This window comes from Hylobates moloch, unplaced genomic scaffold (genome assembly GCF_009828535.3).
Source record: "Hylobates moloch isolate HMO894 unplaced genomic scaffold, HMol_V3 SCAFFOLD_13, whole genome shotgun sequence".
Lineage (NCBI taxonomy): Eukaryota > Metazoa > Chordata > Mammalia > Primates > Hylobatidae > Hylobates > Hylobates moloch.
Window position 1 is genome coordinate 34,237,520 of NW_026652288.1, and position 26,043 is coordinate 34,263,562.

At 49.4% G+C, this 26,043-nt stretch overlaps 1 protein-coding gene across 6 annotated transcripts; it reads left to right on the forward strand.

The window, feature by feature from the left end:
* On the forward strand, nucleotides 1-25,073 carry PLAUR (plasminogen activator, urokinase receptor). Of its 6 annotated transcripts, none has more exons than XM_032172711.2 (7): nucleotides 1-184; nucleotides 2,750-2,860; nucleotides 5,472-5,615; nucleotides 14,742-14,903; nucleotides 15,800-15,934; nucleotides 18,706-18,852; nucleotides 24,622-25,073. In XM_032172711.2, exons 1-7 carry the CDS (start codon nucleotides 130-132, stop codon nucleotides 24,711-24,713), a joined length of 846 nt encoding a protein of 281 aa, XP_032028602.1. In that variant the 5' UTR covers nucleotides 1-129; the 3' UTR covers nucleotides 24,714-25,073. The 6 variants fall into 6 exon arrangements, with proteins under 6 accessions (XP_032028602.1, XP_032028601.1, XP_058282932.1 ...); XM_032172710.2 differs by lacking the exon at nucleotides 24,622-25,073 and adding an exon at nucleotides 22,027-22,590 and having other exon boundaries at nucleotides 8-184; XM_058426949.1 differs by lacking the exons at nucleotides 1-184; nucleotides 24,622-25,073 and adding exons at nucleotides 1,602-1,717; nucleotides 22,027-22,588.
* Nucleotides 25,074-26,043: the final 970 nt, after the last annotated feature.

Genomic DNA, 26,043 nt, shown 5'->3' on the forward strand with positions numbered 1-26,043 from the left:
TCTGGGGCTGACTCGCTCTTTCGCAAAACGTCTGGGAGGAGTCCCTGGGGCCACAAAACTGCCTCCTTCCTGAGGCCAGAAGGAGAGAAGACGTGCAGGGACCCCGCGCACAGGAGCTGCCCTCGCAACATGGGTCACCCGCTGCTGCTGCCGCTGCTGCTGCTGCTCCACACCTGCGTCCCAGGTAGGGGCTGGGTCCCGAACGCCTGCGCCTGGAACAGGGTCTGACTGAGGGGGTTGGGGGTTGTCAGAGGATGAGTTGGAGGAATGGGGTTCAGTCCTCAGCACCCTCCCTAATCAAATAATAGTAATTCTCGTGCTTTGTGTAACGCCACGCGGCGCAGTACCTGGCACTCGGTAGCTAAGGAAAAACTGGTGGAGCAAAGGCATTTAGCTTTACATAATTCAGTGAGTGCTTTTTTTTTTTTTTTTTGACGGAGTCTCACTCTGTCGCCCAGGCTGGAGTGCAGTGGCGCGATCTCGGCTCACTGCAACCTCTGCCGCCCGAGTTCAAGCGATTCTCCTGCCTCAGCCTCCTGAGTAGCTGGGATTACAGGCGCCTGCTGTCGCGCCCGGCTAATTTCTGTATTTTTAGTAGAGACCGGGTTTCACGGTGTTAGCCAGGATGGTCTCAATCTCCTGACCTCAGATGATCCGCCTGCCTCAGCCTCCCAAACTGCTGGGATTACAGGCGTGAGCCACCGCGCCCCGCCCAAGTGCTCTTTTTTTAATGGAGCTCTTCGAAGCCTCTTCCTTGCAATTTCAAACTAGACGATGGGACTTTATTAATCTCGTTTCGCAGAGGAAACTGGGGTACAGAGAGGTTAGATAACTGGCCTAAGATCACACAGCCAGTGCTTGAATACGCAGGATCTGACCCTGCAGCGCCCCCCAGCGCTCTCCACGCTGCTGGGTCTCCCCCTCTGAGAAACGGGGGGACAGGACCCCCTTTTACAAAAGGGCCAAGGGAGGCTGCCTGAGAGGCGCAGAGCCAGTGCTGGAGACCCGGGACTGTCCCTCAGGACCTTTCCCTCTCACTGAGGCGACTCTCACTTACTTCCCCGGAAAATGTAGGGGGCTCTGAGTCGAGAAACGAGAGGAATTTGAGAAGGAACTGACTCAGCGCAGGTGGCCACGGGGTGTTGGGGCCGCGATGAATAACCCGGAAAGCGCTCGAGACCGCGGGAGGCCGGGAATGAGTAACAACTCCGGGATACTCCGAACGCGCAGCTGGAAGGGGATGTCCGGGAAGGCCCAAAGGTCGGCGACCAGGCCTAGGGACTGGGCTACGATCTCGGGGCGGAGCCTGGGGCGGGGAGAGAGTGTCGGGGAGGAGCCAGAGGGCGGGGCTGGAACCTCAAGAAAGAGCTACGGGAGAAGTTACAGACCCGAGGATGAGCTAGGGGCGGGGCTAGAATCTCGAGGCGGAGCCAGAGGGCGGGGTTATAACCTCGAGGAGTAACCAGAGGGCGGAGTTATAACCTCGGGGAGGAGCTAGAAGGCGGGACTAGAATCTTGAGGGGCAGGATTATAACCTCGGGGAGGAGCTAGAGGGCGGGGCTAGTTTGAAATTGCAAGGAAGAGGCTTCGAAGCGCTCCATTAAAAAAAGAGCACTTGGGCCGGGCGCGGTGGCTCACGCCTGTAATCCCAGCAGTTTGGGAGGCCGAGGCAGGCGGATCACGAGGTCAGGAGACTGAGACCATCCTGGCTAACACGGTGAAACCCGGTCTCTACTAAAAATACAAGGAGGGGCTAGGGGCGGGGTTATAAGCTTGGGGAGGAGCTACGGGGCTGGGCTAGGACCTCAAGGGGCCAAGGGGCGGGGGTTACGACCTCGGGGAGGAGCTACAGGGTGGGGCTAAAACCTTAAGGAGGGACTGGGGCGGAGTTATGACCTCAGGGAAAAACCAGGGGCGGGGAGAGCCTCGGGGAGAGCTAAAGGGCGAAGTTAGAACCTCAAGGAGGAGCTAGAGGGCGGGACTAAAGCCTCGAGGAGGAGCTAGGGGTGGGGTTATGGCATCGAGGAGGAGATAGGGGGCGGGAAGATAAGGTCAGGAAGAGCTAGAGGGCGGGGCTAGAACCTCGACGAGGACTCTGGGGCGGGGCCAAACCCAAGTTGGAGAGCTGGAGGGCGGAGACAGAACAGCGGGAAACTAGAGTATCTAACAATAGAAACTCCGGAGGGCTGATGGAGCCGTGGCTAGAATTTGGGAATAAACTCGTGGGCGGGGAGAGGTTCTGGAGCCTGGTAGAACCAGGGGGAGTGAGTGGAAGGATAGTTCCATAGGGCACTGGCAGTGACGGTATAACATAAAGATCGACGGGGGTGGGGCGAAGCTAGAACGTCCCTAGCAGAACTGGAGAGGCGTAATCGACCGAGGGCCAGTGCGGTGAGAAGGACCTAATAGGAGCAGGAATAGAACGTACTGATAGACAGAGAGGGCGGGGATAGGACTGTCAGGATATACGCCTCACGAGGACAGAAATGAAAGGAAAAACGGGCCAGGGCAGGACTTTGGGAAAGGACTTGTGGGCAGGGATAGAACGTTCAGTTAGTGGGGTGGAGGTAGAACGTGGACAAAGGACAGACTGGAAGTACCGCCAGCCGGAACCCAGCAGAACATGGAACGCGAATCTGAATGGACGGGGCCTAGAGACTTGGTGTTGGTATTGGGACATGCAGGGGCGAGCGGGGATCTTGGAGCTAAGCGTAGTTAACCTCTCCTCTCCTCTCCCTCCTTCCCCCAGCCTCTTGGGGCCTGCGGTGCATGCAGTGTAAGAGCAACGGGGATTGCCGTGTGGAAGAGTGCACCCTGGGACAGGACCTCTGCAGGACCACGATCGTGCGCATGTGGGAAGGTGAGCTTCCCCCCAACACACACACCCCTCCAGCGCAGCATGGAACGCGAGTGATTGAGAAACCTTCCTCACCAGTAACTGAGAAATGCAAACTAAAAATAAACAAACAAGGAGAGCCCATTTCACACCCACCAGATTGGCAAGCATTTAAAAATCTGCCAATACCCGGGTTAGTAAGGATGTGGAGTTGCAGACCGTGTCTGTGGTGGGGGAGTAAATTGGCACATCAACCACCTAGAGCGATTCGGCAATATCTAGTCCCGATGAAGATTAGCATATGCTACAGCTCAACTCCTCGCCATGCAGAAATGCCAAAGAACCTTGGCCACATATACCCAGGGACACATGTATAAGAATGTTCTCAGCAGCAATGTTTGTGACATGGAAAATTGGAAACAGGCTGGGCACTGGCTCACACTTGTATTTCGAGCACTTTGGGAGGCAGAGGCAGATGAATTGCTTGAGGTCAGGAGTTCAAGACCAGGCTGGCCAACATGGTGAAACACCCGTCTCTACAAAAAAAAATGGAAAAATTAGCCGGGTGTAGTGGCGCGCACCTGTAATCTCAGCTACTTGGGAGGCTGAGGCAGGAGAATTGCTTGAACCTGGGAGGTGGAGGTTGCAGTGAGCTGAGATCATGCTACTGCACTCCGGCCTGGGTGACAGAGCGAGACCCTGTCAAAAAAATGAACGAAAGAGAGAAAGGTGGGCCGGGCATGGTGGCTCACACCTGTAATCCCAGCACTTTGGGAGGCTGAGGCAGGTGGATTACCTGAGGTCAGGAGTTCAGGACCAGCCTGGCCAACATGGTGAAACCCTGTCTCTACTAAAAAATACAAAAATTAGCCGGGCTTGGTGGCAGGCACCAGTTATCCCAGCTATTCGGGAGGCTGAGAGAGGAGAATTGCTTGAACTCCGGAGGCGGAGGTTGCAGTGAGCTGAGATCGTGCCATTGCACTCCAGCCTGGGCGACAAGAGCGAAACTCCATCTCAAGAAAAAAGAAAGAAAGAAAGAAAGGAAAGGAAGAGAGAGAGAGAGAAAGAGAGAGAGAGGAAGGGAGGGAGGGACAGACGGAGGGAGGGAGGGAGGGAGAGAGGAGGGAGGAAGGAAGGGGAGAAAGAAAGAAAAGAAGAAAATGGAAACTTAAGTCAGTCTGCAAGTCAGCAGCAGAAGAGAAACACTGTGGTAATAATTACATAATGGAGTGCTCTACTGCAGCTTAAAGAAGGAAATAGAGCTGCAGATACCAATGTGGACACAGCTCAGAAACCTAAGGTTGAGAGGGGAAAAAATGTTGCAGAATATGATACGTTTTTTATAAGCTTTAAGAACACATGAAACAATAGTATATGAAGCCAAGCATGGCGGCTCACATTTGTACCCCTAGCTACTCGGGAGGCTAAGGCAGAAGGATTCCTTGAGCCCAGAAGTTTGAGGTTGTGGTGAGCTGTGACTGCCCCAGCTGGGACAACAGAGACCCTGTTTCTAATAAATAAATAAATAAAATAAAGTTATATTAGAGGCATCTCACTACTGAGATCACTAAGCTGAGGGTGTGGGGGAGGGACAGATGGATCCAGAAAGTCCCAGTGGTAGTGCTGTCACTACAAGAGCAGGAGTGGGACACAGTGGCTCACACCTGTAATTCCAGCACTTTGGGACGCCAAGGTGGGAGGATCACTTGAGGCCAGGAGTTTGAGATCAGCCTGGGCAACATAGTGAGATGCCATCTCTATAAAAAATGTAAAAATTAGCAGGGTGTGGTGTTGTAAGCCTGTGGTCCCAGCTACTCGGGAGGCTGAGGCAGGACTGCTTGAGCCTGGGAGGTCAAGGTTGCAGTGAGCTATGATTGCACCACTCCAGCCTGAGTGACAGAGTGATACCCTGTCTCTTTTTTTCTTTTCTTTTCTTTTTTTTTTTTTTTCGAGACGGAGACTTGCTCTGTTGCCCAGGCTGGAGTGCAGTGGTACAATCTCAGCCCACTGCAACCTCTGCCTCCCGGGTTCAAGTGATTCTCCTGCCTCAGCCTCCCAAGTAGCTGGGACTACAGGCGCATGCCACCACACGTGGTGATTTTTTTGTACTTTTAGTAAAGACGGGGTTTCACCGTGTTAGCCAGGATGATCTCGATCTCCTGACCTCGTGATCTGCCTGCCTCAGCCTCCCAGTGCTGGGATTACAGGCGTGAGCCACCGCACCCAGCCAATACCTTGTCTCTTAAAACATTAATTAATTATTAGCCAAGTGTGATGGCATGTGCCTGTAGTCCCAGCTGCTTGGGAGGCTGAGGCAGGAGAATCACCTGAACCCATGACACAGCAGTTATAGTGAGCTGAGATAGTGCCACTGCACTCCAGCCTGGGTGACACAGCAAGACCCTGTCTCCCAGAAAAAAAATTAATTAATTAATTAAAATAAAATCGAGCAGGCTCCTTGTTGGGGTGGGGGTGGAGGCAAGGTTAACTCTAGAAAAAGACAGAGTTAGACTCAAATAACAGAAGAGGCCTAACAAAGATCAGCCCTGGGAGTGGGTGACCTTGAGACCAGGAGTGTCAGAGGCCAGTTGAGCTGAGAGGAGCCTCTGGGGTAATGAAGATCCCCTCCTTGCAGAAGGGGAAGAGCTGGAGCTGGTGGAGAAAAGCTGTACCCACTCAGAGAAGACCAACAGGACCCTGAGCTATCGGACTGGCTTGAAGATCACCAGCCTTACCGAGGTTGTGTGTGGGTTAGACTTGTGCAACCAGGGCAACTCTGGTGAGTAGGGCAGCCCTTGCCATCCCCAACCCTAAGCCATCCCCAGCTCAACCTCATCATCATCCTAATCCTATTCTTAACTTTACATCAGCCGAACCCCAACTCCATGCCTTATCCAAGCCCCAACCCCAACCCAACCCATCTCTAGCTCAGCCCCATCCCCAACTCATTCTTGACCCCATATCCAACCCCAACTCAACTTCACCTCCAATCCTATGCCCAACTTCATGTTACCCCAACACTGTTCCCAATTCAAACCCAGCCCTATTCCAAACACCATTCCAACCCCATCCCCAAATCAACCCCATCCTTATCTCAGACTACCCAAATCCCCACCCCAACGACACAATTACTTTCATCCTTAACCCAATCCCCATCCTGCATGTTTGTATGTATGGTTGTTACGTATAACTTGCAACTCTGCCCTTAACAAGCTCACATGCAAGCATGAGACATAGATGAGATGTCTCAGTGATGTTTATCCATCTGACTGGGCAGGAGATGGTCCTGTCCAATCCATTGGGATGGGAGATGGTCCAAGCAATAGATGCTGAGGGGCCAGGATTCAAGCAAAGACTTGACATTCTTAAGGGAAGTCAAAAGAGGGGAAGATTAACTGGGCCGCAGTAGGTTGGGAGAATCCTCTGCAATAGATGGTCTCTGACTTGGGCAGTGAAAAAACAAATGTGAGGAAATGTCCATAATAGACTGGATGTGGTGGCTCGTGCCTGTAATCCAAGCACTTTGGGAGAACAAGGCGGGAGAACCTCTTGAGCCCAAAAGTTTAAGACCAGCCTGGGCAACATAGTGAGACCTGGTTTCTGCAAAAAATAAACAAAAAGCAGCCGGACGTGGGGGTACACACTTGTAGTCCTAAGTATTCAGGAGGCTAAGGTGGGAGGATTACTTGAGCCTGGCAGATCAAGGCTGCAGTGAGCTGTGATCATGCCATTGCACTCCAGCCTGGGAGACAGAGTGAGACCCTGTCAGAAAGGAAAGAAGAGAGAGAGAGAGAGAGAAAGAAAGAAGGAAAGAAAGAAAGGGAAGGGAAGGAAGGGACATAAAGAAGGAAAGAAAAAGGGAGGGAGAAAGAAAGAGAAAGAGAAAGAAAGGAAGAAAGAAAGAAGAGAGAGAATGAGAAGAAAGAAAGAAGAAAGAAAGGGAAATAGGAAGGAAGGAAAGAAGGAAGGAGAAAGAAAGAGAAACAGAGAAAGAGACATAAGCCCTGTCGAAAGAAAGAAAAAGAAAGAATGAAAGAAAGAAAGAAAGAAAGAAAGAAAGAAAGAAAGAAAGAAAGAAAGAAAGAAAGAAAAGAGAAACATCCATAAGCCCCTTTGTCGAATTCCATGGCTTCAGGCTCTGATCATTTTAAGAAAAAGACTTAGAAAAGGTCAAATTTTCCTAAATTCCCACAGGAGAGGAAGGGTGGGGAAGGAATGGATCCATGGTGCATGGATCCATCCATGAAAGAGATTCCTCTTTCTGGAGCTGGCGAGGAAGGAAATAGGGTAAGGCCAGTCTAGTCATGGTGACATCAGTGAGCAGAGTGCTGTGTTTGCACTGGGTTTTCTTTGTTCTTCATTCATCCTGATTCTGCCTGGTTTTCATTCATCCTGACCTCTAACACTAATCCGCTGGCGGGGCCAAATCAGATGTTTGTTTTGAGGAAGTGACAAGAGAGGATGTGGGCTTCCTGTCTCGGTGAGATGTGCTTAAGGAAAGCACCAATACTTGGGTCTAAGTAGTGCATTCAATCAGAGATGATGGCAAAAATATTTAACAATATTGGTCAGTGGACAAACTCCTGGAGTCCCCTGCTGGGCCTGGTATTACCCCTTTCCATAATGGGTCACAGGGACATGAAGGGTCCTGGGGAGAGAGTTGGGAGTGGTCAGGGATCCACCAGGAGCTTGGAGCAGCAGCTATCAATTCAGTAATCTAATAACTGAGATACCTATATTATCCCTTTTTCTTTTCTTTTCTTTTTTTCTTTCTTTTTTTTGTTTGTTTGTTTGAGATGGAGTTTCACTCTTCTTGCCCAGGCTGGAGTGCAATGCCACGATCTCGGCTCTCTGCAACCTCCGCCTCCCAGGCTCCAGCGATTCTTCTGCCTCAGCCTCCCGAGTAGCTGGGATTACAGGCATGCGCCACCACGCCCAGCTAATTTTGTATTTTTAATAGAGACGAGGTTTCTCCATGTTGGTCAAGCCGATCTTGAACTCCCGACCTCAGGTGATCCACCCGCCTCAGCCTCCCAAAAGGGCTGGAATTACAGGTGCGAGCCACCGCGCCCATCCTCATCCCCATTTCTAATGCCATTGTACCCTGCTTGTGGCAACTTGAATAGTTGGTTAAACTGCACTCAGTACTTACATGATGCTGGGGACACAGCAGGGACCAAGACAGCCTGTGCCCTGCCTGACTCCATGGGACTCACAGTCCAGCGTGTGTGTGTGTGTGTGTGTGTGTGTGTGTGTGTGTGTGTGTGTGTAGGGGTGACAGACCCATCCATCACCAGACAGTGACTGATTATTAGGTTAATGCAAAAGTAATTGCGGCTTTTGCCATTAAAAGCAATGGCAGAAACCACAATTACTTTTGCACCAACCTAATAGACTAGTCTGGGCTATGACGGGGGAAACACAGGCAGAGGGGTCAGGGCTGGGATGAGGGAAGAGTAGGGGCTGTGGAACCCCAGAGGAGATACCTGACTCAGGTCAGGGAAGGTTTCCTAGGGGAAGCAACAGCTAAGCTGGATCTTGAAGGATGAGTGGGAATCAGACTATTAAACAGCTAGTGGAGGCCGGGTGCAGTGGCTCATGCCTGTAATCCCAACACTTTGGGAGGCCCAGGTGGGAGGATTGTTTCAGACCAGCCTAGGCAACATGACCCTACAAAAAATACAAAAATTAGCCAGATGTGATGGTACATGCCTGTGATCCCAGCTTCTTGGGAGGTTGAGGCGGGAGGATCACTATAGCCCAGGTGGTGGAGGCTGCAGTGAGCTATGATCGCACCACTGTACCCCAGCCTGGGTGACAGAGCGAGATCCTGTAAAAAAACAAAAAACAGTGGAAAGGGTTTTCCAGCAGAGGGAGCAACAGATACAAAGGTGGCCAAAAGCAGTGTGGCTGGACAAAACAAACAGTGGGGCGAGATGAGCTGGAAAGCTTGGCAGGGGCATGTTACACAGGGGCTTCTAGACGTTGTCCTGAGAGCACTGGGGCATCACAGAAGATTTTAAACAGCAAATGTCATGATCGAAATGACGGAGTTTTGCTCTTTTTGCCTAGGCTGTAGCGCAATGGTGCGATCTCAGCTCACTGCAACCTCCGCCTCCTAGGTTCAAGTGATTCTCCTGCCTCAGCCTACCAAGAAACTGAGATTACAGGCACCCGCCACCATGCCCGGCTAATTTTTTTGTATTTTTAGTAGAGATGGGGTTTCACCATGTTTGCCAGGCTGGTCTGGAACTCTTGACCTCGTCATCCACTCACCTCGGCCTCCCAAAGTGCTGGGATTACAGACGTGAGCCACCGCGCCCGGCCCCCATTTATATTTTTAACAAATTATTCTGACCTCAGGACAGAAGACAGATTGAAAGGAAGCAAGAGTAGATGAGGGGAAACCAACTTGGGGGTGGGAGAAGTTGTCCAGGTGGAGAAGAGGGCAGCAGGACTAGGGTGTCAGGTGTGCAGAGGAAGAGGAGTGGATAGATTTAAGAGCTATTCAGGCTAGGCACAGTGGCTCACGCCTGTAACCCCAGCACTTTGGAAGGCCGAGGCAGGAGGATTGCTTGATCCCAGGAGTTGGAGGCTGCAGTGATCACGCCACTGCACTCCAGCCTGGGTGGCACAGCAAAACTCTGTCTCAACAAAAGCCAAAAAAGGGCTATTTAGAAGCCGGCCTTAGTGGTGGATTAGATGTGGGAGGGGACCTGCAATTCTGGTCATGATGGAGTCACTTGTATCAGACCAACCCTTCTGCCAATGACAGTTGCAAATGCCAGACAAATAATAAACAATTATTGGAAGTCACTGGAAAGCAGCAAATGAAAGGAGAAACTTGGCTGAGCGAAGTGGCTCATGCCTGTGTAATCCCAGCACTTTGGGAGGCCAAGGCAGGTGAATTGCTTGAGCTCATGAGTTCAAGACCAGCCTGGGCAACACGGTGAAACCCTGTCTCTACTAAAAATACAAAAGTTAGCCAGGCATGGTGGCACATGCCTGTGGTCCCAGCTACTTGGGTGACTGAGGCACAAGAATTACTTGAACCCAGGAGGTAGAGGTTACAGTGAGCCAAGATCACACGACTGCACTCCAGCCTGGGCGACAGAGCGAGACTCCGTTTCAAAAAAAAAAAGAAAAAAGAAAGAAAGGAGAAACTTGAGGCGCTACAACCTCTGAAATAACAGAAGTGTAGAATTTGGGTTCCACAGACAACCTGGCTTTTTCCCGGAGTGCGCTTGCCAATCTGCTGCTGTGGAAGGGAAATAGAGCCCAGACGGAAAGAGAGTCGCTAGACTGAGAAGACGGAGGTTGGAGCTTGGGGCTGCCAGAATGTCTGGAAGATGAGAGTTAAAATCCTGGAATGGATGGGACCACAGAAAAGGGAGTTCCCAACCTGCAAACAAATCTCCCTCAAGTCATTGGCAAGCTCTACACGCACAGGGTGACAGTCCAAGAAACTTGGAAGAGAAAAATAGCAACTGGGAAGCTACAAAAGCGAACAAGGCTTCCAGCAGACATGTGATGCTGGGGACACAGGTTGCCAAGCTGAAGAGGCCTTGGTAAGCATCTCAGGCTTTCCCCCTAAGACCACCCTAGGGGTAAGGGCCAAAGTGAAATAGACCAGCCCCAAACAAGCCTAGGTCCAGTCCTTGACAGGAATGAAAACCTGACTCTCTGTGGAAGAAGAAAACATCGTTTAGGCCCTTGACAGATTTTTATCTAGAATGTCTGGCATCTGATCAAAACTTACAAGATAGCTAGGCATGGTGGCACGCGTCTGTAGTCCCAACTACTTGGAAGGATTTCTTGAGCCTGAGAGTTCTGGGCTGTAGTGTGCTATATCAACCGGGTGTCTGCACTAAGTTTGGCATCAATATGGTGATCTCCCAGGAGCAGGGGACCACCAGGTTGTCTAAGGAGGGGTTGAAGCAGCCCAGGTCAGAAATGGAGCAGGTCAAAACTCCTGTGATGATCAGTAGCAGGATTATGCCTATGAATAGCCACTGCACACCAGCCTGGACAACATAGCAAGACCCCATCTTTAAAAAAAAAAAAAACCAGGCCAGGCATGGTGGCTCAAGCCAGTAATCCTAGCACTTTGGGAGGCCGAGGTGGGAGGATCACGAGGTCAGGAGTTCAAGACCACACTGGCCAACATGGTGAAACCCCTTCTCTACTAAAGATACAAAAAAAATTAGCCGGGTATGGTGGCGTGCGCCTGTAATACCAGCTACTTGGGAGGCTGAGGCAGGAGAATCGCTTGAACCAGGGAGGTGGAGGTGGCAGTGAGCCGAGATCACACCATTGCACTCCAGCCTGGGCGAAAGGGCAAGACTCTGTCTCAAAACAAAACAAAACAAAACAAAACAAAACGCAAGACTCTGTCTCAAAACAAAACAAAACAAAAAACAAAAAATAAAAAACAATAACAACAAAAAACCTTACAAGGTATCCTGAAGAAAATAAAAAGGACCAATTGACCAGAAACCAAGTGAAAAACCCAACTATAGAAACAGAATTGTAGTGACTCAGATATTGGATTATAGGACAGGAAACATGAAAATTGCTACAATCGATATATTCAGGAAAACAGAAGAACGGATACGTTTTAGCACCTGGAATCCATTTTTTAAAAGAGTCCAACAGAAAAGATAGAACAGTGACTCAAATGAAGAACTCGGCAGTTATGCTTGATAGAGGTCAGAAACAGCAGAGCAAAAGGATTAAAGAGCTAGAAGACAGAACAGTAGAAGCATGTGCGTTGATGCACAGATGTGGAAGATCAAGGGGTCTGCCAGGTTTCTGTCCCGGGGACTGGATGGGGCCGCCTTGGATGTGTGGACTTCAAGAAAAAGAGCAGTTGTGGGAGAAGATGGGGAGTTTTGTTTAGGACAGGTGTTTGAGGTATGGCCATGGGGCCTTGAAGAGACCGTTGCATGTCTGGAGCTCAGAGAGAAGTCTAGACTAGAGAGAGATTTGTGAGTGATGAGCAGATAGATGGAAATGAAGTCATGTCAATATTTACCCCATGAGAGAGTCTATACTGTGAGAGATAAAAAGGGCTTAAAACAGAGCCCTGGCCAGGTGCAGTACTCCCGTCTGTAATCCCAGCACTTTAGGAGGTCAAAGCGGGAGGATCATTTGAGTCCAGGAGTTCGAGACTAGCCTGGGTAACATAGCAAGACCTTGTCTCTACAGAAAATACAAAAATTAGCCAGGTGAACTGGCACACGCCTGTAGTCTCAGCTACTCAGTAGGCTGAGATGGGAGAATTACCTGAGCTCAGGGACGTCGAGGTGGCAGTGAGCCACTGCACTCCAGCCTTGGGAGAGAGCAAGACCCTATCTCAAAAAAAAAAAAAGAAAAGAAAAAGGAAAATAGCCCTAAGGATCATTGGCATTTACAAGAGTTCACACAGGAGACCCATGAGTGACCACCCAGAGTGGGCAGAACTAGAAATGGGGAATTCAAGGGACAGTGGGAGCTCAGAGCAGGTACCCGTCCCAGGCTGATAGGTCAGGGAGGGCTTCCTAGAGGAAGTGAAATTGAAGATGACAGCTGAAGAATGAGTAGGAGTTAGAGAAAGTAGGGCTCAAGGAAAAGGTGTTCTAGGTGTGAACAGCTATTTTGGCAATGGTGAGAATTTGTGTTTTCATTTTCATGGAAGTTTGTGTGAGAAGACATGGGTGGCCTTGTAGTTATTTTTCTTTGAGGGGGACGATTGGGCTTTGGATGTAAATAATTCGCCTAATTACAGCTAGTGGCCTGCCAGTTGAGAGCCTTGGCTGACTTGGTCCTCTCACTTTTTTAAGACTTGGCCTGGACTCAGCTTAGATGTGTCTTGGGTCAGGACGGGGAGGGCATGCCAAGCATGGGAAATGGTGTGAGCCAAGGGCTGGGCAGAGGAATGACTCTGGTGTTTCCAGGGAAAAGTAACGGATCCAGCTGGCCAACACCACAAGGTTCGTGCAAAAGGCAAAGTGATCAGGAATCGGTCAAGTGAGTCCTTGATCCCTGGGACAATTAGGTAGTGTCTTATCTATTGCTTATCTTTATCTATTGCTGCATTACAGAATGCAGCAATAACATAAGCATGCATTATTTCACAAAGTTTCTGAATGTCAAAAACCCTGGAGTGGCTTAGCTGGGTGGTTCTGGCTCAGGATCCTTCATGAGCCTGCAGTCGAGATGTCAGCTAGGGCTGCAGTCATCTGAAGGCTCCTAAGGTAGCTTCACTCACATGAATGCTTCCCTCCCATGGCTTTGGCACAAGCCTCAGTTCTGCCACGTGAACTTTCCCATGGTGCTACTTGAGTGTCCTCACAACATGGCTGCTGCTTGCCCCAGAAAAAAGTGATCCAAGTGAGAGAGCCAGGCAGAAATTGCCATGTGTTCTATGATCTAGCCACAGAAGGCACACACCATCATTTCCATAATATCCAGTTGACTACATAGGGCATCCTTATTCTTTTTTCTTCTTTTTTTTTTTTTAATTTAAAGACAGAGTCTTGCTATGTTGCCCAGACTAGTCTCAAACTTCCGGACTCAAGCAATCCTCCCACCTCAGCCTCCCAAAGTGCTGGGATTACAGGCATGAGCCGCTGCACCCAGCCAGCCCTATTCTTTAAGGGCATGAATACCAGGGAGCAGAGATTATTGGGGGCCATTTTGGAGACAGGCTACTACAGGGAACAATAGAAGGGTTTTAAGTAATTGCCCATTCATTCATTCATTTAACAAATATGTATTGAATATCTTATCTGTCCCTGGCCGTGTGCCAGGTGGTGTTGGGACACAGTAGTGATCAAGACAGCCCCTGGCCCTACCCTCCTGGGGGCTCACAGTCCAGTAGAGGAGACATACCTGTCACCAGACAGTGACCACCCGGAGTGGGATGGGGGAGTCCAGGGGTGTGTGGGAGCTGCTCCAGCCTGGTGGATCAGGAAGGGCTTGCTAGAGGAGGTGAAATTAGAGCTGACACCTGAAGAATGAGTAGGAGTTAGGGAAGGCAGAGAGCAAAGGAAAGGTGTTCTAGACAGAAACAACGGCATATGCAAAGGCCTGGATGCCAGGTAACGTGTAGTTGCGGACTGTGGGAAGTCAGTGTGGAGCAGAGTCTGAGGGTGTAGTGGAGGGAGACGAGGCAAGAGAGGTACTCAGGCCCCAGTATTTGATGGGCTTTGAATCTCATGCTGCGGATCTTGGATTTTATTTTGAGAGCAGTAGGGAGCTATGGAAGAGTCTTGAGCAGAGGAGAGACAGGGTCAGATATGAGTATTAGAAATATCCTTCTAAGGGCCCGAGTGCGGTGGCTCACGCCTATAATCCTAGCACTTTGGGAGGCCAAGGCAGGTAGATCACTTGAGGTCAGGAGTTCGAGACCAGCCTGGCCAACATAGTGAAACCCTGTCTCTACTAAAAATACAAAAATTAGCCCAGCATGATAGTGCACACCTGTAGTCCCAGCTATTCAGGAGGCTGAGGCAGGAGAATCACTTGAACCCGGGGAGTGAAGGTTGCAGTGAGCCAAGATGGCGCCACTGCGTTCCAGCCTGGGTGACGGAGTGAGACTCTGTCTTGGGGGAAGAAAAAAAAGGAAAGAAATATATCTAGGGCCATGTGGAAATACTGCACTGGGGTGAGTAGGGGGTGACAAGAATGGAAACCCAGAGGCTAGGGAGGTAGCTGGAGTTGAAGGAGGTCTGAGCTGGACTGGTCCATGGGGCTGGAAAGGAGGGGATGGATTCTAGAAAGATTCAGCAGGCAGAATAGGCAGGGCTCAACGACTGGCTGCAGGGTAGGATAAGGAGGAATTGATGCCGAGTGAGTCCTTGCAGAGCTGGGGCTCTAGGACTGTCTCCATGGAGTCTCACTTCCCTCCCCCTCTTCCAAACAGGCCGGGCTGTCACCTATTCCCGAAGCCGTTACCTCGAATGCATTTCCTGTGGCTCATCAGACATGAGCTGTGAGAGGGGCCGGCACCAGAGCCTGCAGTGCCGCAGCCCTGAAGAACAGTGCCTGGATGTGGTGACCCACTGGATCCGGGAAGGTGAAGAAGGTGAGCCCCAACCTGCTGGCAACTCCTCCTCCCTGCTCTGCTCCTCCCCAAGACTGCACTTAACAACAACCCCAAAGTAACAGGGATGTCAGCAAGGGACTACGTTCTCTCATACACAACAGGTCCAGTGATAGGAAGTCCAGGGCCACAAGGACAGTTCCAGAGTCACCAGGAACCCAGATGCCTTCTCGTTTCTTTTTTCTTTTTTTTCTTTTTTGAGGCAGTCTTGCTCTCTGTCGCCCAGGCTGGAGTGCAATGGCACGATCTCGGTTGGCTGCAACCTCTGCCTCCCGGGTTCAAATGATTTTCCTGCCTCAGCCTCCTGAATAGCTGGGATTACAGGTGTGCATCACCACGCCCAGCTAATTTTTGTATTTTTAGTAGAGACAGGGTTTCACCATGTTGGTCAGGCTGGTCTCGAACTCCTGACCTTGTGATCCACCCACCTCGGCCTCCCAAAGTGCTGGGATTACAAGCGTGAGCCACCACGCATGGCCACCCTCGTTTCTTAAACATCACTTCCATTCTCAAAATGCCTCATAGTCCAAAATGGTTGCCAGAGCTCTGGGTCTCACATCTAAGTTCCAGGAAGGAGGAAGAAGGAAAGAAGGGACAAAAAAGGGGGCACTCCTCCTTTTGTAAGGGTTCTCCTTTCTGGAAGTCCCATAAAGCACTTCTATTTATATCACATTGGTCCGAACTTCATCCCATGAGTATACCTGGAGAGGCTGGAATATGTAGTTTTTGACAAGATCTATGACTGTTCTAGATAAAATGAGGGTCTTATGATGAAGGGTGAAGTAGAGAATGGTTGAATGCCTGCTATTTCGGGCAAATCCCATCTTAGTCCCTCATTCACAATCTGACATCTGACCTCTGTACCCTGGCCCCCATAGGACGTCCAAAGGATGACCGCCACCTCCGTGGCTGTGGCTACCTTCCCGGCTGCCCAGGCTCCGATGGTTTCCACAACAACGACACCTTCCACTTCCTGAAGTGCTGCAACACCACCAAATGCAACGAGGGCCCAAGTAAGGAACGGGAGACACGGGCAAGGCCTGGGGTCGGGCAGGGGCATGCACTCGGGCAGACAGCTGCGCAGTCACTCTCTGGCAATCGACTCCTCTCTGGGCCTCTGTTTCCTTTTCTGAAAACTGGGAGTATCAGGTCTTTTTTTTTTTTTTTTTTTCTTTTTGAGACGGAGTCTCACTCTGTTGCCCAGGCTGGAGTGCAATGGCGTGATCTCCGCTCACTGCAACCTTCGCCTCACAAGTTCAAGCGATTCTCCTGCTTCAGCCTCCTGAGTAGCTGGGATTACAGGCGCCCGCCACCATGCCCGGCTAATTTTTCTATTTTTAGTAGAGATGGGGGTTTCACCATATTGGCCAGGCTGGTCTCGAACTCTTGACCTCAACTGATCTGTCTGCCTCGGCCTCACAAAGTGCTGGGATAACAGGCATGAGCCACTGCACCCGGCCAGGCTTTTCTTCAAAGAAGAATTTTGTAAGAATTCAATGATACTGTCTATTAGCCCTCGCCAAGACCTGTGCTACCTGTCTCTTTTGTCTCTCTCAAATTTTCCCACTCCTACCCGCCTCCATTGCCACCACCTGGGCTGAGCCATGCTGACTTCTTGCTCAGATTGTTGCAATGACCTCTCTGGTCTCCCTGCTTCCACTCCTGCCACCCTACAGCCAAGGCTCAACCCAGCAGCGAGTGATTTTTTGGAGGGTATGGGGGGAACAGGGTCTCGCTCTGTCACCCAGGCTGGAGTGCACTGTCATGATCATGGCTCCCTGCAGCCTCAAACTCCTGGGCTCAGGAGTTCCTCCCACCGAAGCCACTGGAGTAGCTGGGACTACAGGTGCATGCCACCACACCAGGCTAATTTTGTATTTTGGGTAGAGACGGGGTCTTGCTATGTTACCCAGGCTGGTCTCAAACTCCTGGGCTTGGCCTCCCAAAGTGTTGGGATTACAGGCGTAAGCCACCGTGCACCACCATTTTTTTATTTTTTAATGTAAATCAGATCATGTCACCCTCCTTTCTCAGGCACTTCAATGACTTCCCCTTCCTCTTAGAATAAGATCCAAAGGCCTTATTCTGCTGGCCTATGTAATCTGGCACCTGTCTGCCTCGCGGTCTTTGTTTAGATTAGTTTTTGGGGTTTTGTGTTTTCTTTAGACATAGGGTCTTGCTCTGCCGCCCAGGCTGGGGTGCAGCGGCACAATCACGGCTCACTGCCGCCTCAAACTCCTGGGCTCCAGTGATCCTCCCACCTCAGCTTCCCAAGTAGCTGGGACTACAGATGCGCATCATTGCACCCAGCTACATTTTAAAACTTTTGTAGAGATGGGGTCTCACTATGTTGCCTGGGCTAGTATCAAACTCCCAGGCTCAAGCAATCCTTCTGCCTTGACCTCCCAAAGTGCTGGGATTACAGACATGAGCCGCTGTGCCTGACCTTCATTTAGTTTCTTTCTTTTCTTTTTTTTTTTTTTTTTTTTTGAGTTGGAGTCTCGCTCTGTCAGCCAGGCTGGAGTGCAGTGGCACAATCTTGGTTCACTGCAACCTCCGCCTCCCAGGTTGAAGTGATTCTCCTGCCTTGGCCTCCCAAAATGCTGAGATTAGAGGCATGAGCCGCTGTGCTGACGTTCATTTGGTTTCTATAATCACCAAAGCCCATCTGGCCCTCATGGCCCTTGCACATGCAGTATCCTCCCTTAGAACACATCTTCCCCAAGAGTTCACCCTGCTGGCAACTTCTCATCCATTAGGCCTCAGCTTTAATGTATCATCTTCAGGGATGCTTTCACTGTCCCTCCCCTCCAGTGTAATCTAGATCCCTGTCTCTATTACCCAGCACTGTCAACAGATAGAAATGTTCCATATCTGTCCTGTCTAATATTACAGCCACCACTGTATGTGGTCAGTGAGCACTTGAAATGTGAACTGAATTTTAAGATTCGATTTAATATTAATTTATTTAAATGTAAACAACCACATGTGGCCAGTGGCTACCAGATTGAGTAGTGTAGCTCTAAATTGTAAATTCTGGCTGGGCACAGTGGCTCACACCTGTAATCCCAGTACTTTTGGAGGCGGAGGCTGGAGGATCGCCCGAGGCCAGGAGTTTGAGACAAGCCTAGGCAACATAGCAAGACCCCGTCTCAAAAAAAATTTTTTAGTAATAATAATAATAGTAATAACTTGTAAGTTCTGGCCAGGTACAGCAGCTCACGCCTGTAATCCCAGAACATTGGGAGGCTGAGGCAGGCAGATTGCTTGATCCCAGGAGTTTGAGACCAGCCTGAGCAATGTGTCAAAACCCCATCTCTACAAAAAACAGAAAAATTGGCCAGGCATGGTGGTGCACGCCTGTAGTCCCAGCTACTCAGGAGGCTGATGTGGAAGAATCTCTTGAGCGGGGGTGGTCGAGACTGCAGTGAGCTACAATTGCGCCACTGCACTCCAGCCTGGGCAACAAAGTGAGACCCTGTATCAAAAATAAATAAATAAGTTGTAACTTCTGTGAGAGCAAGGACGGTTTCATCTTACATAGTTGCTTACCCAGCAACCAGCACGGTGCCTGGCCAGAAATGGGACTCATGGGGAGTTGAAAGTTGGGGTTTCTCTCAAGCCCTTGAAAACCATCCCCCTCCAAATGCCATTCAGATGCCTGACCACAAGGTGGCTCCATGACATCTCTGGCTCGGAGTGGAAGTCCTGGGGAGGTCATTCAAGGAAGTGGGGATCGGAGCACTAATTTTCTTGGTCTCTGTGTCTCTGGTATTCTCCTAAGTCCTGGAGCTTGAAAATCTGCCGCAGAATGGCCGCCAGTGTTACAGCTGCCAGGGGAACAGCACCCATGGATGCTCCTCTGAAGAGACTTTCCTCATTGACTGCCGAGGCCCCATGAATCAATGTCTGGTAGCCACCGGCACTTACGGTGAGGCCCTCTCCGAGGCTGGGAGGGAACACTTATTGAGGGTGGAGAGTTCTGCAAAAGATTGCCTTCCAGTTAAGCTGGACTTAACCGTGGTGGGTCTCCCTGTGGAAAAGGTGGGATTTCCTTCAGGTAGGTGAATATTATTGTAAGGAATTAGGACTTGTCTATCAGGATGTGGACATTTTTGCCATGGAAAAGTGGAATTCCGGCTGGGTGCGGTGGCTGAAGCCTGTATTCTCAGCACTTTGGGAGGCTGAGGCCAGAGGATCTCTTGAGGCCAGGAGTTTGAGACCAGCCTGGGCAACATAGCAAGACCCCCATCTCTACAAAAAGAAAAAGGGAAAGAAAAATGGAATTCTTTGGTGGATTTCTCATGGGTTGTGGGGATTTGCTGAAGACATCTTGGGCTTTCATCCTGTGGTGTCCTGGAAAGGTCTGTGTATTCCAGTGGTTCTCAAACTTTTTGGTCTCAACTTCTTCATGCTCTTAAAAATTATTGTTGGCCAGGTGTGGTGGCTCACGCCTATAATCCCAGCACTTTGGGAGGGCGAGGTGGAGGACCATTTGAGGTCAGGAGTATGAGAGCACCCTGGCCAACATGGTGAAACCCTGTCTCTACAAAAAATTACAAAAATTAGCTGGGTGTGGTGGCGTGCACCTGTAACCCCAGCTACTTAGGAGGCTGAGGCACGAGAATCACTTGAACTCAGGAGGAGGAGACTGCAGTGAGTGGGGATCACCCCACTGCACTCCAGCCTGGATGACAGAGGGAGACTTAGTCTCAAAAAAAAAAAAAAACTGTTTATTGTTTATGTCAGTGATTTCTATAGATAAATGCCACATTAAAATTAAAACTGAGAACCAGCTGCAGTGGCTCACACCTGTAATCCTAGCACTTTGGGAGGCCGAGGTGGGTGGATCACCTGAGGTTGGGAGTTCAAGACCAGCCTGACCAACATGGTGAAACCCCGTCTCTACTAAAAATACAAATTAGTTGGGCATGGTGGCACATGCCTATAATCCCAGCTACTCGGGAGGCCGAGGCAGGAGAATCGCTTGAACCCAGGAGGCGGAGGTTGCGGTGAGCCAAGATTGTGCCATTGCACTCCAGCCTGGGCAACAAGAGTGAAACTCCGTCCCAAAAAATTAAATTAAATTAAATTAAAATTAAAACTGAGAAATCTTTTTTTTTTTTTTTTTTGAAATGGAGTCTTGCTCTGTCGCCAGGCTGGAGTGCAGTGGCATGATCTCAGCTCACTGCAACCTCCCTCTCCTGGGTTCAAGCAATCCTCCTGCCTCAGCTTCCTGAGTAGCTGGGATTACAGGCATGAGCCACTATGCCCAGCTAATTTTTGTAATTTTAGTAGAGATGGGGTTTCACCATGTTGGCCAGGATGGTCTTGATCTCCTGACCTCATGATCTGCCTGCCTCGGCCTCCCAAAGTGCTGGGATTACAGATGTGAGCCACCATGCCCAGCCAAAACTGAGAAATCTTTAAAGGTTTATTTATGAATTCATCCTATAACAATAAAAACTCATTACACATTAAGATAAATAACATTTTAATGAAAAATGACTATAGTTTCCAAAGAAAAAATGTAATGACAGCCAAGCATGGTGGCTCATGCCTATAATCCCGGTACTTTGGGAGGCCAAGGTGGGTGGGTCACTTAAGCCTAAGGATTTGAGACCAGCCTGGGCAACAAAGCAAGATCCTGTCTTTACAAAAAATACAAAAGTTAGCTGGGCATGGTGGTGCATGCCTGTCGTCCCAGCTACTTGGGAGGCTGAGGTGGGAGGGTCACTTGAGCCTGGGAGGTGGAGGTTGCAGTGAACCGAGATTGCACCACTGCACTGCAGCCTGGGCAACAGAGCGAGACCCTGTCTTAAAAAAAACAAACAAGCAAACAAACAAACAAAACAGCCAGGTGCGGTGCCTCACGCCTGTAATACCAGCACTTTGGGAGGCCAAGGCAGGCAGATCACAAGGTCAGGAGTTCAAGACCAGCCTGGCCAATATGGTGAAACCCTGTCTCTACTAGAAATACAAAAATTAGCCGGGCATGGTGGTGCGTGCCTGTAGTCCCAGCTACTTGGGAGGCTGAGGCAGAAGAATTGCTTGAACCCGGGAGGCGGAGGTTGCAGTGAGCCGAGATCATGCCACTGCACTCCAGCCTGGGTGACAGAGTGAGACTCCATCTCAAAAAAAAAAAAAAAAAAAAGCGAAATGAGAAAACTGGAATTATTTTGCTGTGTTGCACATCTCTTTAATGTCCAGTTTAATAGAAGACGGCTGGGTCCTCATGGAAGCTTCTGCTTTCAGTCTGTTGCAGTATCACATGTCCTGGAGTTTTTGGAAAAGCCCATTGTACACTTATGGGAGTGAAAAAGCCATGTGAAATCACACATCTCCTGAAAGCGTCTCTGGGGTCCCTGAGCCACACTTTAAGAACCGCTGCTCGCTTCCTTTCTTTCTTTCTCTCTTTTTCCTTCCTTCCTTCCTTTCTTTCTTCCTTTCTTTCTTTTTCTTTCTTTCTTTCCTTTCTTTCTCTCTTTCCCTCTGTCTTTTTCTTTTCTTTTCTTTCTTTCTCTTCCTTCCTTCCTTCCTCCCTTTCTCCCTTCCTCCCTTCCTCCCTTCCTTTCTTTCTTTTCTCTTTCTTTCTTTCTCTCTTTCTTTCTTTCCCTTTCTTTCTTTCTTTCTCTTTCCCTTCCTCCCTTCCTCCCTTCCTTCTTCCCTCCCTTCCTCCCTCCCTTCCTTTCTTTCTTTTTTTTTTTTGTTTTTTGAGACAGGGCCTCACTCTGTTGCCCAGGCTGGAGTGCAGTGGTGTGATCATAACTCACCACAGCCTCCATCTCCTGGGCTCAAGTGATCTTCTCATCTCAGCCTCCCAAGTAGCTAGGACTACAGCTTATTTTTTTATGTTTGTAGAGACAGAGTTTTGCTATGTTGTCCAGGCTGGTCTGGAACTCCTGGGCTCAAGCTATCCTCTCTCCTTGGCTTCCCAAGGTGTTGAGATTACAGGCATGAGCCACCGTAGCTGGCCCTGAGAACTGCTGCTTTCTCTAGGTGGTAGTGAAGGTGGCACCCACTGCAAGGTGGCAGGTCACCTACTGGAGAATTCCAGTCCTGGGCCCAGGAGCTGGAAGTCTCACTCCATCTTCTCTTTCCTCAGAACCGAAAAACCAAAGCTATATGGTAAGAGGCTGTGCAACCGCCTCAATGTGCCAACATGCCCACCTGGGTGACGCCTTCAGCATGAACCACATCGATGTCTCCTGCTGTACTAAAAGTGGCTGTAACTACCCAGACCTGGATGTCCAGTACCGCAGGGGGGCTGCTCCCCAGCCTGGCCCTGCCCATCTCAGCCTCACCATCACCCTGCTAATGACCGCCAGACTGTGGGGAGGCACTCTCCTCTGGACTTAAACCTGAAACCCCCCTCTCTGCCCTGGCTGGATCCGGGGAACCCCTTTGCCCTTCCCTTGGCTCCCAGCCCTACAGACTTGCTGTGTGACCTCAGGCCAGTGTGCTGACCTCTCTGGGCCTCAGTTTTCCCAGCTATGAAAACACCTATCTCACAAAGTTGTGTGAAGCAGAAGAGAAAAGCTGGAGGAAGGCCGTGGGCCAATGGGAGAGCTCGTTATTATTAATATTGTTGCCGCTGTTGTGTTGTCATTGTTATTAATTAATATTCATATTATTTATTTTATACTTAAATAAAGATTTTGTACCGGTGAACAAGGCCAGGTATGCCCTTCTTTGTAGTGTCTATCTTTGGGAGGATAAATGGTGGGGGACACCTTTCCACAGGCTCCTGGAATCAGGGGTCATGTTTGAGGCCCCTGCCTAGGTTGGAAGTCCTTATGGGGGCTGCCTCCACATCTATTTCTGGACTCCAAATGCTGACAGAGCAGGAGCATTGCCATCTTGAACAAACACCACCATTCTTAGTTCCCCTTGATTAAAAATCGGCTAAATCCGGGCGTGGTGGTGGGCGCCTGTAGTCCCAGCTACTCGGGAGGCTGAAGCAGGAGAATGGTGTGAATCCGGGAGGCGGGGCTTGCAGTGAGCCCAGATTGCACCACTGCACTCCAGCCTGGGCGACAGGGTGCGACTCCGTCTCAAAAAAAAAAAAAAATCGGCTAAATCCAGCCCCAAAACATCAGCCTAATGGCTACCATCAGCATAACCAGGAACATTCCAACCCTAAGATAAACCCCTCTGACCAGAAACATGCCAACCCCCAAATAGCCTCCCCTCCGACCAGACTTTCCAACCCCGCAATAAACCTTTCCTCACATAAAAACATTTCAAACCTACAATAAGCACCCCCTTCCAAAACTCTTAAATATCCTTAGTCTGTAAAAAAAAAAAAAAATATATATATATATATATATATTGGGGGCTCTCTACCCTAACTCAGCCAAAAGCCCCCCTCAGGTTTATTTTCTCTAAAATAAACCTGTCCTTCACTGTCAAGCCACATTTCATGTTTCTTTCCTTTTTCTTTTCTTTTCCTTTCTTTTTTTGAGATGGAGTTTCACTCTTGTTGCCCAGGCTGGAGTGCAATGACACAATCTCGGCTCACCACAACCTCCACCTCCCAGTTCAAGCGATTCTCCTGCCTTGGCCTCCCGAGTAGCTGGGATTACAGGCATGCACCACCACACCTGGCTAATTTTGTATTTGTAGTGGAGATGGGGTTTCTCCATGTTGGTCAGGCTGGTGTCAAACTCCCAACCTCAGGTGATCTGCCCACCTTGGCCTCCCAAAGTGCTAGGATTACAGGCATAAGCCACCATGCCTGGCCTCCTCTTTCTTTAATTCTTACAAATGCAACCTTCCAGATCACACACTGAACACTAACCTAGTCTTCTCCTAAACTTCAAAGGTTGCAACTATTTTATTGTTCTAAGGAGACATCCCCACATTTCCCAGCACGCTTTGGGACAGGAGACAGATAGAAGATAACCTGATGGCCAGAACTCCCTGCATGCACTGCAGTGAGGAATAAGGACAAGAGTGCACTTCCCCTGATGTGCTGGGGATGGGGGATAAAGGCTGGGCTCTATTTCCCATGATGCCTCAGGACTATCAGAAAAAGAGACAGAACTACCATTTCAATGGCACTCTAGGAGCACAATATTGAAAAATTCATGTTCTTCTCATCATTTGCTAAGGCAACCCATGGAGACAAAAATTACATTCCCCATCAAGCCTTGTGGCTAATGAAGAAAAAAAAAAAAATAAGACATCTTCGGCTGGCTGTCGTGGTTCACGCCTGTAATCCTAGCACTTTGGGAGGCCGAGGTGGGCAGATCACTTGAGGTCAGGAGTTTGAGACCAGCCTGGCCAATTTGGCAAAACCCTGTCTCTACTAAAATTACAAAAATTAACCGGATAAGGTGGTGGGTGCCTGTAATTCCAGCTACTCGGAAGGCTGAGGCAGGAGAATCACTTGAACCCAGGAGGAGGAGGTTGCAGTGAGCCAAGATCACACCACTGCATGACACAGTGAGACTCTATCTCAAAAAAAAAAAAAAAGACATCTTCCATGGTATTTGGGGGCAGGTGAGGGACAAGGTTCTTGTTTAGGGCTTTCTCTAATCACATATCACCACCTGTCATTGTGGTGGCTTAAAGAAGTGAGGTCTGTACTTCTGCCTCTTGAATATGAGTGACTCTGTGACTGTGGTGGAAGTTTTGCTGTGCTATGTTCTGGAACCAAGCTTTAAGAAACTGTCATTTTTCACTTTCTGAATCTTAGAACACTCACTCTGGGGAAACTGGTTGCCGTGTAAAAGTACTACTGCCCTGAGACCACCATGCTGTGAGGAAGCCCAAGCTACTCATGTATAAATGCCATGTGGAGATAGAGCCCCAGATGTTTCAACCATCTCAACCCAGGCACTAGACAAGTGGGTGAAGAAGCCACCTGGGACATGCAGCCCCAGCAGATGTGATATAGAAAAGAAACAGGAAACTCGACTATATTAGTTTCCTAGGGCTTCCTGTGATAAATTATTACAAACTTTATAAACGAACACATTGTGTGCCTGTATCAAAACATAACGGAAGGACAGGCACAGTGGCTCACACCTGTAGTCCTAGCACTTTGGGAGGGTGAGAAAGGAAGATCTCTTGAGCTTAGGAGTTCAAGATCAGCCTGGGCAACACAGTGAGACCTCATCTCTACTAAAAAAAAAAAAATTGGCTGGATGTGGTGGGGCATGCCTGTAGTCCTAGTTACATGGGAGGCTGAGGCAGGAGGATCACTTGAGCCCAGGAGGTCAAGGCTGAAGTAAGCCACGATCCCACCACTGTACTCCAGCCTGGGCAACAGAGCCAGACTCTGTCTCAAAAAAAAAAAAAAAAAACAGTAAAACCCAAAACCACATTACGTATGTCCGGTAAATATACACAACTATTATGTATTCATAATAATTTTTTTTTTTTTTTTACTTCTGTAAGATTGCTTCAGCTAGGCTCCCCCTCCCCTTTCTAAATCAAAGTGTAAAAGAAAATCTAGCCCCTTCTTGGGGGCCGGAGAATTTTGAGCGCTAGCCATCCCTATCGCCGGCAATAAAGGACTCCTGAATTAATCTCAAAGTGGGGCATTTCTCTATAACTCGCTTGGTTATAACACAGTGGTGCTGTGTCCGGAATTGGTGGGTTCTTGGTCTCACTGACTTCAAGAATGAAGCCGCGGACCCTCGCAGTGAGTGTTACAGTTCTAAAGGTGGTGTGTCCGGAGTTTGTTCCTTATGTTCAGATGTGTTGGGAGTTTCTTCCTTCTGGTGGGTTCGTGGTCTCGCTGGCTCAGGAGTGAAGCTGCAGACCTTCGCAGTGAGTGTTACAGCTCTTAAGGCGGCACGTCTGGAGTTGTTCGTTCCTCCCGATGGGCTTGTGGTCTTGCTGGCTTCGGGAGTGAAGCTGCAGACCTTCGCGGTGAGTGTTACAGCTCATAGAAGCAGTGTGGACCCAAAGAGTGAGCAGTAGCAAGATTTATTGCAAAGAGCGAAAGAACAAAGCTTCCACAGTGTGGAAGGGGACCCGAGCGGGTTACCCTTATGTATTCATAATAATTAAAAATAAAAAACTTAAAACACACACACACAAATCTTACAAACAAGGTGGCTTAAAACCACAGAAACTTGGCCGTTTGCGGTGGCTCATGCCTGTAATCCCA